Here is a 14,341-nt window from a genome sequence, read left to right on the forward strand (position 1 = left end):
ACAGAGCAGCTCTTTTTCAATTTTCCGCCTACTTGTTTTTCTTGATTCTCTCATAATACTAGAAGTAGGGATCATGGACAACCTTCTCTGTTACTGATAGTTTTATAGATTTCTTACAAACCTGCTTGATTTTTAATTTCAGGATGAAGAGTCCTAACGCGTTATTCCACGTGTAGGAGCCATTTGAGAATGTTACTTCTTGTTAGCATCCTTATTCTGAACTGTGATGCTCTTAGGGTTCTTCTGTGTCTTTTTTTGAGAATGAGGATCCAGAACATTACAGGATGTTCAAGATACAGATGTCTTGTGGGTGCATACAGTGGCACATTAATGATTTTCTGTATTGTTCTCAATTTCATTATTTTTCAATGTAGTACTTAGAATTTGATTGATTCTTGACTGCTTCTAAACACTGAGCCAGATTTCTGAGGAAGAGAGCTGACCAGATGTAATCCAACTCCAATTTGAAAAATGTCAGCAGCTGTTGCATTGTTGCATACTCATCTTTGGTTTGTGCATTCCAGGATTTTTTTTTTTTTTATTTTGGTCTTTGAGCACTATGGTAGATGTGACAGATCAAATAAAGTGGTGAGCAGGCCATCTTCTGAAAGAACTATCTTCCCTTTAGGTCTCAAGAGCGGATTGTGGGCCGTAACACGGTTGAGAGGTTAATGACACTTTTTTGGTTTGTTTTTTTTGAGTTGACCAGACTTACTCTCAGTCGTTGCACTGGTAGTGTCGTGGTTTAAATGAATACTGTCATCTCAGCATCTCCTCTTCACGTTGTATTGATCATTACTGGTTAGTGTGGCAAGGAATTTGCTTATTTTCACTGCTTTTCTGTCCGAAATATGGTGAAGCCTTTCTGTTGCTCTGCTCAGTGTTCTGCTTAACCAAAATAATCCATGTCTAACTTTCGTATCTAGCAGAGAGTTATGTCTGCAGTTCAGGGTTATGTTACTTGGATGGATTTACAGGCAGATTTTTTGGAAATTTTAGTGATCTGTACCAGATGTCATTTCTGGCCCTTAAAGCCCCCTTTTGTCAAGAAAGAAAGATGCTTTGTAGTAACCCTTAGGCGAAGTAGTGAAAGCAAAATATTTTGATCTGTCTTGGAACAGTGATATCGGCCTCCTTTACAAGTTTCCTTGTTCTGGAGTGGATTTCATGTAGGGCTCACGAATTTTAGGACCTCTAAAAGAGGTCTTTGTTCACAGACACTAATTTTATGTTTGTCTAATACCATGCTTGCTTATGCTCCTATTACAAATAAATGTTAGCCTGATTTGACCTATTTATATTTCTGGTTTTTGCAAATACCCAAAATACCTGTAGGAGTTGTTCTCTCGTGCACCAAAAAATGGGCGGTAGCTAAAAGTGTCAGTTGTCAATAATAAGCAAATAATTCCCTTCTCAGAAAGACAGTTCATAAATATGCTTTACTTTGGAAGCCTAGCGCAAGAGGGAAAACTGGATCTTGCGCAGACCATTGTTGAACAGGCCCTGCTGCACTTGTACGAGGAAGGGAAGTGAATCTGTGGCCTCATAGCAGCAAATTATGGTAGAAAAGCTTGGGTTTGTTTCTTTGTTGTTATTTGGGTAAATAAATGTCAACTCAAGTGTATGTTGAGGATGCTTGTGATGAAGTAAAATAATTTAGGATCTTAGTTCTTGTTGAATTGGTAGCACTTTGATCATGTGCTTCATGATGTTTTACTGCAACAACTGCCCTATGTTAATATTCGTGTGGGTTTGGGACATTCCTGGTTGGGGGTTCCCAGGTTTTCTGTACATCTTCATTGCTGAAAGTAAGGAATGTTTCTGGAATATGCTTCATCATTGCCAAATCAAGGTAATGTCTGTCTGTTTAGGTTTTTTTTGGTTTTTCTCCCACATTTGCCTCTGGGCTCATTAACCACAGATACCGTTTCTTGCATTTCATCGCTAGAAGAGGAAGACCTGCTAGGTATACGTAACAACGTAACCTGGATGGAAACCTCTTATGCCTGCTTTTACGGATGAGGATTCGTTTTAAAGGTCTGATCTCAAAGGCAAAGTAGTACTTGGAATATGTCAAATTACTAGTTAACTAACAGAGCCCGTTTATGCCAAATCAGCATTTGTTCTATTTAAGCCTAGACAGCTTCTTTCAGAAGTGTTCTTGTTGCAAAAAAGTATAGAGAGATGTATCTGCCTTCACCAGAAAACAATGTTCTGTAAATTTAGTTGCCTGTTGGCAGTATTATGTGGGGTTGGGTTTTTCTGTTTTCTACCAAGAATATCAGGATTCAGAACATCTACCAATGCTGCCTTGGTTGTGTGTGAGCTACCAAGAGTGGGATGTCTGTTGAGAAAGTGTTTTGGGGAAACTCTACCCTACTGAACTCTATAAGGGCATGGGAGAGTGCTAAGGATAAGGCTCTGATACAGATTATGATCTTGAAAGTAAGTGAAAGCCTTGTACATGCAGATAACAAAATACATATGGATACGGCATTCTGAAAATCGATAGGTGTGCTGAGATGATTTAGCTTTCATTCTGTTATCGTATGTGAAATTCATATGGAAATTATTCAGAAATAACCGTTTCCTGTGCCAAGTTCCTCATGGCTCTGCAGTTATGCTTTTTCCATACTTCTGTAGCATCTCATATCCACGCTGTCTTATATACCCAAATTAAACTTCTCAGGGTGGGTGAAGGTTGGAGAAGTTGGGTGTAGGCAGAAATCATATTCTGATACTCAGTATAAAAGAAGGTTTCATTCATTCTGATCAAGCCTTATACAATCTATATTTCTGAAACATGGAACCTTTCAATAATAAGCTAGTAACTTACAATTTAAGAGGTCATCTAAATGTAAATGCAGAAATACAGCAGAGCAGCTGAAAGAAACTGCTCTCCACATTTTTAAGAAACATCGAGGGTTGGGAAGTATTCCAGAACTGGCATCTTACTGGATCTATCTGTGAATGATTGAATCTGTTTCTCTTCAACTCTTTACTCTGCAAAAAGGGTTGTATCCTAGTTACTAAAATACCATATTAAGTTTATTTCTGAAATACTTGCTCATATAGTATTTGTGTAAAGGAATATTGCTGCTTTGGGTAGACAGATTTGTTTTTAAATGTAAAAGCATCTTAAAAAAAATTTCTCATCTGCTGGAGACTTGCTAATGAGAGAATGAAAGCCAGAAAAAAGAATTGAAATGTAACCAGGAGTTTAGTTGTTGATTTGAAATACAAATTTGAGCTTTTATCTTGTTTTAAAATGCATTATCTACATTATGAATCGCTGTCTAAACTTAAGTGGATTTTTATTGTCTTCTGCTCACTTTCCCTCTTGGAGGGGAGGGTCCTCCGTGGTGATATTCAACATGCTGCCCACAAACTGCTGTAGGTGAGTTTGTAGAAAGAGACGAAAGAAACAAACCTGTTGTCACAAATGTTATATTTGGTTTCAAAGAGCCTCAGCCAGCACAGAGAAGTTTTCAGGGAATCTGCAAGTAGAGCAGCGATTTTCTTCAGCCTTTGTTTCCCTTTTGTTTTCTAGCTTTACTGTCTAAGCACATTGAAGAAAAATAAATAAATCCTGTTTGTGGCAGGAAGATTCAAACTTAGTGTCTTCTGCAAATGTAATTCTTCACAAGGTCAGATTCAACCTCCTGTTTGTAACAGAAGAAAAGAAGTGGTTAGTAACAGAAGAAAAGATAACTTGAAGAATTACATTTAATATAATTGCTCTCGAAACTGAATTTGCAAGGTTTTACTTGATCTCTGGCTTGGTATAAAACAATTAGAAATCTGAAAAACTAACAAGCCAACCCCCGGTATGGTTTGTTAATTTTTTTCTTTTCAGCTGGACTTTCCGTGTCCTCTTACCCTTCAGTGATTACCTCACTGCACAGTGTTATGCATGTTTTATGAGAGTGTTGCAGATTTAATTGTGCAGACGTTGATGCAATGGCCCTTTGAGGGCTGCAAGTCTTTGAATGCTGTACTGGAGTGTCCCCTTTTGTTTTACTGAAGATGAACACAAAACTTTGCCAACTCATTGCTTCTTTCTTCATGTTTCTTCCTCCTTCTCCATTTTGTACCAATAATTCAGTGTTGTCTCTCCATCTTCTTGTGAGGGCATGGTTTACGCTTTAGTCTTCTGCCTGAAACATTCTCTCTGTAGGCAGTGGTTTGCTGAGTATGTAATTACACAGCATTCTTCCATTAGATAATAAACAGAATATAACAAGACAAAGTGGAAAAATTTATTTTTATTCTTAATACGTTCCGTTACTTATGGTTTACTATCTAAGTATACTCCCCTACATCCCAGAAGGTGGGAGCTATTTGGCTGAACGTAGGGCCTCTAAGGACTTGTCCTTATGGGATAAATAGATTTACTATAACATGTGAATTCTAATCTTAAAAAAAAACCACACAAAACAAAAACACTAAGGCAGTTACGTTTGTGAGGATCCTGTCTTTTTATAGGCAGAATGATTTAGAATAAGCACTGGCCGTTTATTAACAAACTGAAGTTGCCACCCTTTTAATTTGAAGCAGTGGTGTATATTGAGGCTTTTGCATAGATTTTATTCAGCAGTAGTTGTAATTTTTGGTTGTGAAGTGATTTGACTTCACAAGATTTTCATCCTCAGTCACACAGTGTGGAGAAGCCGTTTCTCTGTCCGAAATGACAGGACATCACTCATTGGGAGAGTAGCTGCATCCTCAGTTCCTTTGCCTGGAGACTGAGTGATGATTTGTCTCTTGTCAAATGAAATTCCTGAATTTTTCAGGAAGCAACAGCTTTCCTAAGAACATAATTGTGGTGGTGGTTTTTCAAGGAGGAAACATTTGGAATCATTGTCCTATTACGTAGTTTGTTTGTTTACTTGCTTGTAGCGTCTTTAATCGTTGATGAAGTCAAGTGACAGAACAACATTGCAAAAATAATCTTTTTTGCTCTGTGGCTCCCTTTTTCTCCAGACAAACATACCACCTCTCCTGAACCTTTGAAAGGCATGAAGTTTGTTCTGCAAGCACTTCTTTAGTTCACTATCTTTCCTGATAGAGAGGCACGAAAAGACAAAACATTTTTATTTTTATTACACCAATCCATGACTGAAAACAGGAGTATTAGTGGATGAAACAAATAATTGCATATAATCTGTTTAAGGACCTTGATTATTTTATTTTAGTTTCTTTGTAATGGTAGTAGATTGTTTTTTATTATGGAGAGAAGTGGACCTCCAGCAGTCTGTGCTTGTAGCATGGCCTTCTATTACAGTGTAGTCCGGTCAATGCTCTTTGATAGAGGATGGAGCTAAACTGAAAGTGAAAACAGAAAGAGAGTTACCGGATACCTGCAAGTTGCTCAGTATGTACTTCCCATTGTGTCACACGGAGGAGGGCATTTACTGTCTTCACCTGTCTTAATTGTTCTCTTTTTCTTGGTCTGGTATTAAACTCTGGTGGAGTATTCTTCACCAATTCTCAGCATTGTTCTTTGTCCAATCCTTTTTTGACAATTTCCAGTTAGGTGAAGGGGTTTATAATGATTTCTGTAGCTTTCCAAGTTTGTATAGTAAAATAGTAACTTTTTGATGCTTAAGGTAATTTACAATAATTTTGAGGGGTTAGAGTTTCTTGCACATGTGCATATATACGCAAAATAGATAATGGTAGTATTAGTATCTCTACTACTGATCACTTTAGAAGAGATAAAATTATCTCAGTCCGACTCCACCTAGTAAGCCTTCTAGGTGTTTTTTTAAAAAAAAAAAAAGTTTGTTTTGTTTCCTAAACACTCATAACAGAGTCTACAAACAAACCTGTAAAGCTTTCAGTACAGTAAAGATGCTTCCTTTAAAAGCATTTTTCTTCCATCAGTTTTAAGGTAGTTTTAAGCTTTGAAATTACCCATCACTCATGGTGTGTTCTTGTCTCATCATATTCATTAGTCAGACCAGAACTGAATGGAAACTGGTTGGATTCTTTTGATCAGATGTAGGCAAAGTTAATTAAACAGCAGCGTTTTTTTATGGCCAAGCCACTTCTTTGGGCTGGTAGAATGTTGACAGCAGTGTCATAAATTTTCATCAATCTGCCTGTCACTCATTGCTTATGAAAGTGCTGAGAGAGATGACAAACAAATCTGTGAAATGTGACGGGAAGAGAAAAGGCACGTTAAATTTTCTTTCCTTTTCTGGTCCTCCGCAGCCTATATCAGCTGCTGGCCCAGATGTATTTTTAAGGATGCTTCAAGGCATAATTTCTCACAGAAAAACTCAGTTGCAACGTGGGAATTGCTCCATTTCTCACTGCACACCCCCCTAGACAACATAAAGTCAAAATCCGTCTAGCTACCTTTCAGAGCAAGTCTTTCCTTAGGGTACTAATTCAGAAAGTCAGGAGTTTCAACGTCTGCCACACTGAGTAGTGCCGAGCCTGTCGAATGGCCTGTGTATTCAGTGTTAGGGCCGGTCTGTGTGGGAGTCGTCACCTGTTCACCCATCCTTTGATTGCCCGTTTATGTTACTTTTCTGCAGTTTAGTGTTTGAAAGTGGCAAAAAACCCTGGAATTCCTTCCCAAAGTAGAAAAGAAGTGTGATCACAAGCTGTTTTCCTCCTTCTGTTTAGTATAACCAGTTTAAAGTTTGGGGCTAAGGTGATTGAGGTGGTAGCTATCTCAGAGGCTGCAGAGCTTGCCTATAATTAAGGAGAGGGAGCAGAAGTTCTGCGACTAAATGTGTGTGTGTTTACTTCTGTCAGAATTGCGGTGAAAGGTAACGGAATGGGCCATACGCAGAGCAGTCTGGACTTGCTTAGCAGTGACGGCAAGCAAAGACTGTTCTGTGCTCCTGTGCAGCACAGAAAGCCCGACAGGCTTTACTTTGTTGACATTTATGGGCAGGAGATCTAATTAGAAGTGAGAACAATTTCAAGAAATAAAAAGTCATTAAAAAGATTTAAAGAGACAAAAATTGAGGGGAGGGTGTTTGAGAATAGTTAAATTTTCTGTGACCTTCCCTTACTTTACAGTTGTGCTCTGAACGAGGAGTCTCCCATCTTCATTTGCTTGCTTAAGTCTCATCACAGAAAGAACTGATCAGCTGTAGCAGGAGGAGGTCTCCCCTGTCTTCTGGTGCATTCACGCAGACCACCACAAGCTTCCATTCCTGCCTCCCCATCTTCCCTGCTCGTGGCAGGGGGTTGGAACCAGATGATCTTTAAGGTCCCTTCCAACCCAAACCATTCTATGATTCTGTCTTCCACAGGTGCAGCCGAATGCCCTGTTCTGTCTGACGACGTATTGCTAGGAATCAAAATTTGCCTGAACAACAATTTCTGTTTTCTTCTGGAGGCAAAAAACCTGCAAGCCAGATTACTTTTCTCTATACCACTTCGTAACTAGAATAGTAACTTTCTGTTCTTAATAATTGCAGAGTGTCTCATAAAGAAGCTCCAGCTCTCATCATATGAGAAGCTCCAGCTCTCGTCATATGAGAACATAGATGCCATCAGGAGACTGGGTGGCAAATTTGCTTAGAAATGGTGTCTTCCTCCCATCCCATCCCGTCTCTAATTAAAAAAATTCAACCTGGATACTGAAGTAAAATCTATGCATGTGACTGCCTTCCAGTATGTAGCATTTTCTGATGTTTTTAAACAATTCAAATACTTAAGCATTTAATGCCATGCTGGCGTTTTGCAAGTGTTTTTGAGAGGAAGTATCGATGAGACTGTTGATGTCCTACAGCTGCTTGTCTCAGAAGTGCATGCCAGGAATTTCACCTCACTGTATGCTGTTGAGATGCCGATTAAATAGACCAAAGTATTTCCCAGAATGAGAAAATCAGACCAAACCAGAGTGATGCAGGAAAGTAAGATGGAAGTGAGTGAGTTTATGGTGATATTTTCCGTAGATTTTTAAGTAACCGCATATGAAACCTCTTAAAAAAATCAGGTATATAGAATTCTGTGCTGTATTTTTCCATTCTTTTAAGGTGTGTACATTTTATCAGTAAAAGAAAACATAAATACAGCAAGTATTGTATAGATAAACCTTGCGGGTTTTATCAGAGCCTGTCATTTTCAAGTTTTTAATCATGATCCAGTATAGTAAAAGAGTTCTGGGCATTTATGAGATTTGTGAAGTGCTTTTAGGTATATTGAAAGGATATTCACCCCTCTACTGCCACCCCTTTTAGATTATGCTGCAATAAGGAGCACTGCTAGAGCCTTCTCATTGCAGCCAGCTCCCTCTCAGACTGTAGTCGTAAATCTTTGCAGCTTAGTTGCGCTTTCTGAAAGATATGGGGACTCATAAATGAAAAATGAGATTCAGAATCTTCAGTAACTTTTACATTTCTGAGAAGTTAACTTGCTGAAAAATATTTTCATCCCACCTATTTAGTTTAAATGCTGAAGTCAGTTTGTGTGTGTTAGGATTAATGTTTTTCCGGATCTGTTCTCAGAATATGTATTTCTTAATTTTTAGCTTTTAAGCATAACTTTTCATGTCATGTTTAACTGCTAGAAGGAGCATTTGATTTTTCACATCTGCTTGGAATCTTTTAGGTCTATTGAGAGTGCTGGACTTGAGGCAAGCTCAGCGGGAGGGGTTTTCTGACAGTCTTAGAGAATCCTTAGGAGAGCCAAAAACCTTGAGACATGGGAACATGGCTCTAGCTGGAGGCACATGAACCAAGTCTGAATTCATCAGAAAAGCTGAATCACTGGATGAGTAACTGTCCGTAACAGTCAGATGACATAGCATCATGTGTGTTTACCAGGCATAGCTTTAAAAGCTTTGAGGAGAGGAGTTTCTTAAGCTTTAAGTTTTTTGATGGGATGTACCTCTATGTTTGAGTTGCAAAAAAATCTTGATGCTATTGCAGCACGTCAAAGATTTTTGTTGTTTGTGTTTGGAAAATAATGTGTAATTAGTCATGGTACTATTCTCTGGCTTCAAAAATCTGTACAAGGCAACCTGGTCTGCTCTGATTCAACGTAGTGCTCCAGATACTTGTTTCTGCATTGTAGATTTCTGGTTTCTTAACAGTGTTCTTACTTTCCTCTTGCCACTTTTAATTAATTAAAACAGAATTTTGCTCCAGCGCTGACATTAAATCCACTGAAAGGCTGAAGCTCCAGTCCGCCTCCTGTATATTGAGCTGTTGCTACGCAAGATGAATGATAGAACATGTTGCACATAAATTTAGTACTAGAAAAACGAGAAAGCAAATTAAAAATGTCTCTTTTTTTAACATATATCTGTAATGAGACACGTTCTATGCTTTCTTTCATTCAGAGTTAGTGCTTACCTAGATAAAGGCGTTTGTTATTTATATCCGATAGAACAGATGAAACAAAAAAACCAAAATGTAACTAAGTTAAATTATTTTAGTTGGTGAATAAATGTCTGTGTTGCTGAACTTTGTTATGATGTGGTAAAAATGTGTGTCTATCATAGGGGAGCACAAAACTCCCTTGTAGTTACATCTATCCCTGGAAGTGGAAATAGTTCTGTGTTTTCCAATAGCTAAAATAGCTTTAGAGCACCAGCTGAGCACTCACAAACTTTTACTGCTAGAACTGGAACAGAAAAGAAATTTTGTAAAAGGGTGTGGGGAAGGGTTCATGCCACAAATTCTCAATATGTGAAAAGACAGCTGAAAGATGCAGAGTTTGGGGTTTTTTAACTCGTTATTTATGTAGCTTCTATTCAGACATAAAGACAGTATTTCAGTCTGTTCTAGTTCGGGATTCTTTTTGTTTTTATTTTTTTAAATCTTAAGAACACATTTGTGTGCATAGTGCTTAACTTGATTAATAATACTGAATGAAGAGGGAGGTTGGCTCCAACTGAAATAAGAAACATAAATCGAACTTGGAATTTTTTTGCTGTGAGAGAACAAAAATTATGACTTCAGCTTTTTATTACATGTGAAATATAATTACTGCTTGTTAGCAAACAAGATAGCTCTTTATTCTGGTGAACTGTTTCTTATTTCCCTCCTTCCATTACCGCTCTGGGTTTTTACATATAATGACAATGTTTAAACAGAATACAAACTGTAGTTTGTTGGTTACTTTGGTGTGCTATTTAGTAATCCTAGTGCATGTCTGAAGAAATATGGTGATGGCTTTTTTTTCTTTTTTTATCTTTTAAGGCTCCTGCTAAGAGAGATCCAACTCAAAGCACCGTCAAAGAAGACAAAGTCCATCTGCTGAAGTATAATATAGGAGATCTAGTGTGGTCAAAAGTGTCTGGTTTTCCGTGGTGGCCATGTATGGTTTCTGCTGATCCTGTTCTCCATTCCTACACTAAACTAAAAGGTATGTCAGTGATGCTACAAACATCCGGATTTCTTCAGGTATACATAACCGTTGTTTTGGAAAAACTCTGTTCTTCATTTTACCTCTTCAGTTTTATCAGTAGCTAAGTCAGCTCCTTGTTGTCAAAAGGAATGTTAAAATCATGTAAACACTATTCTTGAGCATGTAGCAGACAGAGCTTTTTTTACACTGTATCTTTTTAACTCTGAACATTCTCTGAAAGATATCAACATTGTGATCTATGAAACTGTGTGGAGTAGTATTAAAAAGGTTATCTGATGGTGCGTTCCATTGTTTTTATGAAATGCTTGAAGAAGTGATATGGGCTAAACATTTTATTGAAAGCCAATGGGAATTAAATACTCCTGATGATTATGCTTTACTAAAAGCAATCCATAATTCAGGCAGCTAAATTTTCTGTGATTCATAGAATCGATACTGATATCTACAGACAACATTAATTGATTCTAAATGCAGGGACTACCAAGTGTTAATGAAATTTTTAAGTAGGAATCTGTACAATTTCTTAAATCTCACTTGTAGCTTTGTTCTCTGTTCTGATACGTGAAACTTTTGAGGCTTACCGGTGCTTGTTGTAGAATGATAAAGTAATATAGGTTGGAAGGGACCTCTACAAGACATATGGTCTCCAAGTTAGCCCAGGTTGCTCAGGGCCTTGTCCAGTTTAAATATTTAATATCTTCAAGAATGGAGACTTTACAGCCTTTCTGGGCAACTTGTTCCGGTGACTGGCAGTCATTGTGGCAAGAAGACTTTTCCCTTTATCTACTTTAAATTTCCTTTGTTTCAACCTGTGTCCATTGCCTTTTGTATTAGCGCTGTGTGAATAGGATTGATTAGGCACAATTTGCCCTTGGTGAGTCTGTGCTATCTAATCCCAGACACTTTCTTGTCTTGCATGTGCTTGGACATGTCTATCATCTTGTAGGCATTGAGAGCAAGCTAGTCAGCCCAGCTTGTAGTTCCCCAGATTGTTCTTGCTTTTCTTGAAGATAGGTTTGATATTTGCAATTTTTGCCTTGTTCCAGTCAACCCCAATGGTGAGCATTCCTGAGCCTGCCTTTTGCTACTTGTATTTACGGAAAATCTTCTTGCTGCACATTGCATCCCTCACTAGTTTTGACTCCAGCTGAGCACTGTAAACTATTTTTTACTATGTTTATGCCAAACTGTACCGAAAGTTTGGAAAACCTGAAAACGGAATCCAGAAAACTTGCAGATTAAGGAGAAAAGCAAGAAGTTAGTAGGAATATCAAACTAAAGTAGGAGCACATAACTTTGTTTTGATATTTATGCTGCTAAATACTTTCAAGTATTTTATTAGATCGAGTGAAAGTATCGGCTTCCGTTGTTATGAACAGAGTAGGGCATTTACTTGTCATTAGAGATTTCAGTAACTTTGAACTATGTATTTCCAAGTCTGGGAAAGGAGTGTTTTTGTGGTTTTGTTTTTATGCCGTTTTCAAGGGTTGCTTTGAGAACTTGGAAAATGGGCTAGTATATATATCTAAAATTTGCATTGCAATTACAAATATCCAGATTTGGGAGGGGTTGTAAACATATAGGATTGGAAATCAGAATAATCTTGACACTTTGGAGTTGTGATCTGAAAAAAAATGCAGTTCAGTGGGAGTTAGCATTGTTTTTTTATGGTGGTAGGTGATCAAGCTGGGAAATAAGCAGAAAGATGCATTTTTGCAGAAAAGAATCTGCAAGTCATAATAATCCATTTAGTTTTCTCTGCAGAAAGATCAAAGTCACACTGACATAAATTAGTAGTGCTGCTTATAAAAAGCCTGAAATAGATCCTTTGCTTTTCCAGTGGTAGCATGGCCTCAGGGCAAGTACTTTGTTTGGGCCATCTCATTTCAAGAAACAGGGACCAAACAGAGAAGGTTGTGAGGACAGCACGAACGAAAATCAAGGAGTCTACCTGCACGTGCAGACTGAAGGAACTGGGGCTGTTTAATCTGACAAGGAGGAGCTAAGGGAGAACCCAGTAACTGGCCTTACATAATTTAAGTTACATGCAAAGAAGAAAAGGCATAAACTCTGCTTGTTCTGGGAAGAAGAGAGCTTAGTAGTCGTGAATAGAGTACATATTAAGAAGAACTTGGAAGGGATAAAGATGGTGAAGCATTGGGGTGGATTACCTGGAGAAATGGTATGATCTCATTCATAGGAGGTTTTGAAGAACAAATTGAATGAGCATCTCTAGGATTATAGCTAGACTCAAGATTGGTAGTAAACTAAATGGCTTCTTGAGAACCCTTTCAAGCATTCATACAATTGCTAAAATGGTTATTATAGACTCCTCAGACAAATTTTTCTTGTAGCAGTCTTTCAGAGTTTTGATCAAGCAGTCCCTCTGATTTTAGTCTTTGGATTATTAGGTCTATTATGACATAAAGAGCTGGATTTGAGAGAAAGCAAGCTGTTTATTTCTTCCTAACTGATATACTCTGCTCCTTGAAAGGAGCAGGATTTATGCTTTATTATCAAGAATCTCTGGTAGCTTTTTATAAGAAACTATAGAAATAGATTAGCAAAAACTAATGTTCTATGTCTGAATGCAACCTGTGGTGTACTAACAGAAATAAGGGCCCATGTACTTTGAGATTCTGACTTCCATCTCTTTGAAGTAATATCACAGCATCACAGAATGTTCAGGGTTGGAAGAGATCTATGTGGGTCGTCTAGTCCAACTCCCCTGCCCAAGCAGGGTCACCTAGAGCAAGCTGCACAAGACCTCGTCCAGGCGGGTCTCAGATAGAGAAGGAGAATCCACAACCTCCCTGAACAACGTGTTCCAGTGCTCCGTCACCCTCAGAGTGAAGAAGTTCTTCCTTGTGTTTAGCTGGAACTTCCTGTGCTTCAGTTTGTGCCCATTGCCCCTTGTCTTGTCGCTGGGCTCCACTGAAAAGAGTCTGGCCCCATCCTCCTGACACCCACCCTTGAGATATTTATAAGCACATATTAGGTCCCCTCTCAGCCTTCTCCAGGCTAAACAAGCCCAGCTCCCTCAGCCTTTCCTCGTAGGAGAGATTCTCCTGTCGCCTCATCATCCTCTTAGCCCTCCGCTGGACTCTCTCCAGTAGCTCCTCATCTTTCTTGAAGTGGGGAGCCCAGAACTGCACACAGTACTCCAGATGGGGCTTCACTACGACAGAGTAGAGGGGCAGGAGAACCTCCCTTGACCTGCTGGCCACACTCTTCTTAATGCACCCCAGATGCATGGGTGATGATCCAATATAGATGATGGTCATTTGTGTTACGCTCTGGAGTTGGCTTGGGGCCTGCCTTTTCCTTCAGGAGGTTTGGCTAGCTCTGGGCGGCCATCATAACTGATAAATGCACACTGAAGTGCGTATTTCTGTCAGTACATATTTCCAGTCTTCTATTCTCTTCCACCTACCGTTTACTATTGAGCCACTATCAAAAGTTTCCTGTTCCAAACAGAAGAGTTCTTTTATCCAGGAGTTGTAGAAATACTCAGCTAGGTCTCCGTATTGCTCATTTCTAGGATTAGGATAAACAGTGTTTATAAACAATCTGAATTTCTGGATGGTAATACTCGATTTCATCATTCCAGCTGGTTAGGTTTGAGAAAAGTTATAACTTTCAACTTGCAGGATGTAGACTTTCGTGCAAGGAGGCCCATACTGAGTCAGACTAAAGCTCCCATTTCATTCAATATCCTGTCTCTGATGGTAGTCAACCACAGATGCTAGGATACAGAAAAAGACAAGTAACAGTGGTGGGTCCCCAGAACACTCCCCCAAATCTTCAGGAACTGGTGGTTCCAGGATTCTGTGAGCCAAAAATTATTTCTTTGTATATAACAACCATTTAATAAATTCCATTATTTTATCCAGGAGCATTGATATGAATTCAGCCCACAGAAGATATTTGAAGATTCAAAAATAGGTTCAATGATTCTAGTGGCAGGCACTGTTATTGAGAATCCTTAATTAGGCAATTA

The 14,341-nt window shown here is 38.6% G+C and overlaps 1 protein-coding gene across 1 annotated transcript in view; it reads left to right on the forward strand.

Moving 5' to 3' along the window:
• NSD2 (nuclear receptor binding SET domain protein 2) overlaps nucleotides 1–14,341 on the forward strand; it is a 79,174-nt gene that overhangs the window by 20,628 nt on the left and 44,205 nt on the right. Inside the window, exon 3 of the mRNA XM_075420373.1 lies at nucleotides 10,173–10,338. Within this exon, the coding sequence (XP_075276488.1) occupies nucleotides 10,173–10,338 (166 nt within the window). The remainder of the gene's footprint in view (nucleotides 1–10,172; nucleotides 10,339–14,341) is intronic.

The sequence above is a fragment of the Opisthocomus hoazin genome, chromosome 5 (genome assembly GCF_030867145.1).
Source record: "Opisthocomus hoazin isolate bOpiHoa1 chromosome 5, bOpiHoa1.hap1, whole genome shotgun sequence".
Classification (NCBI taxonomy): Eukaryota; Metazoa; Chordata; class Aves; order Opisthocomiformes; family Opisthocomidae; genus Opisthocomus; species Opisthocomus hoazin.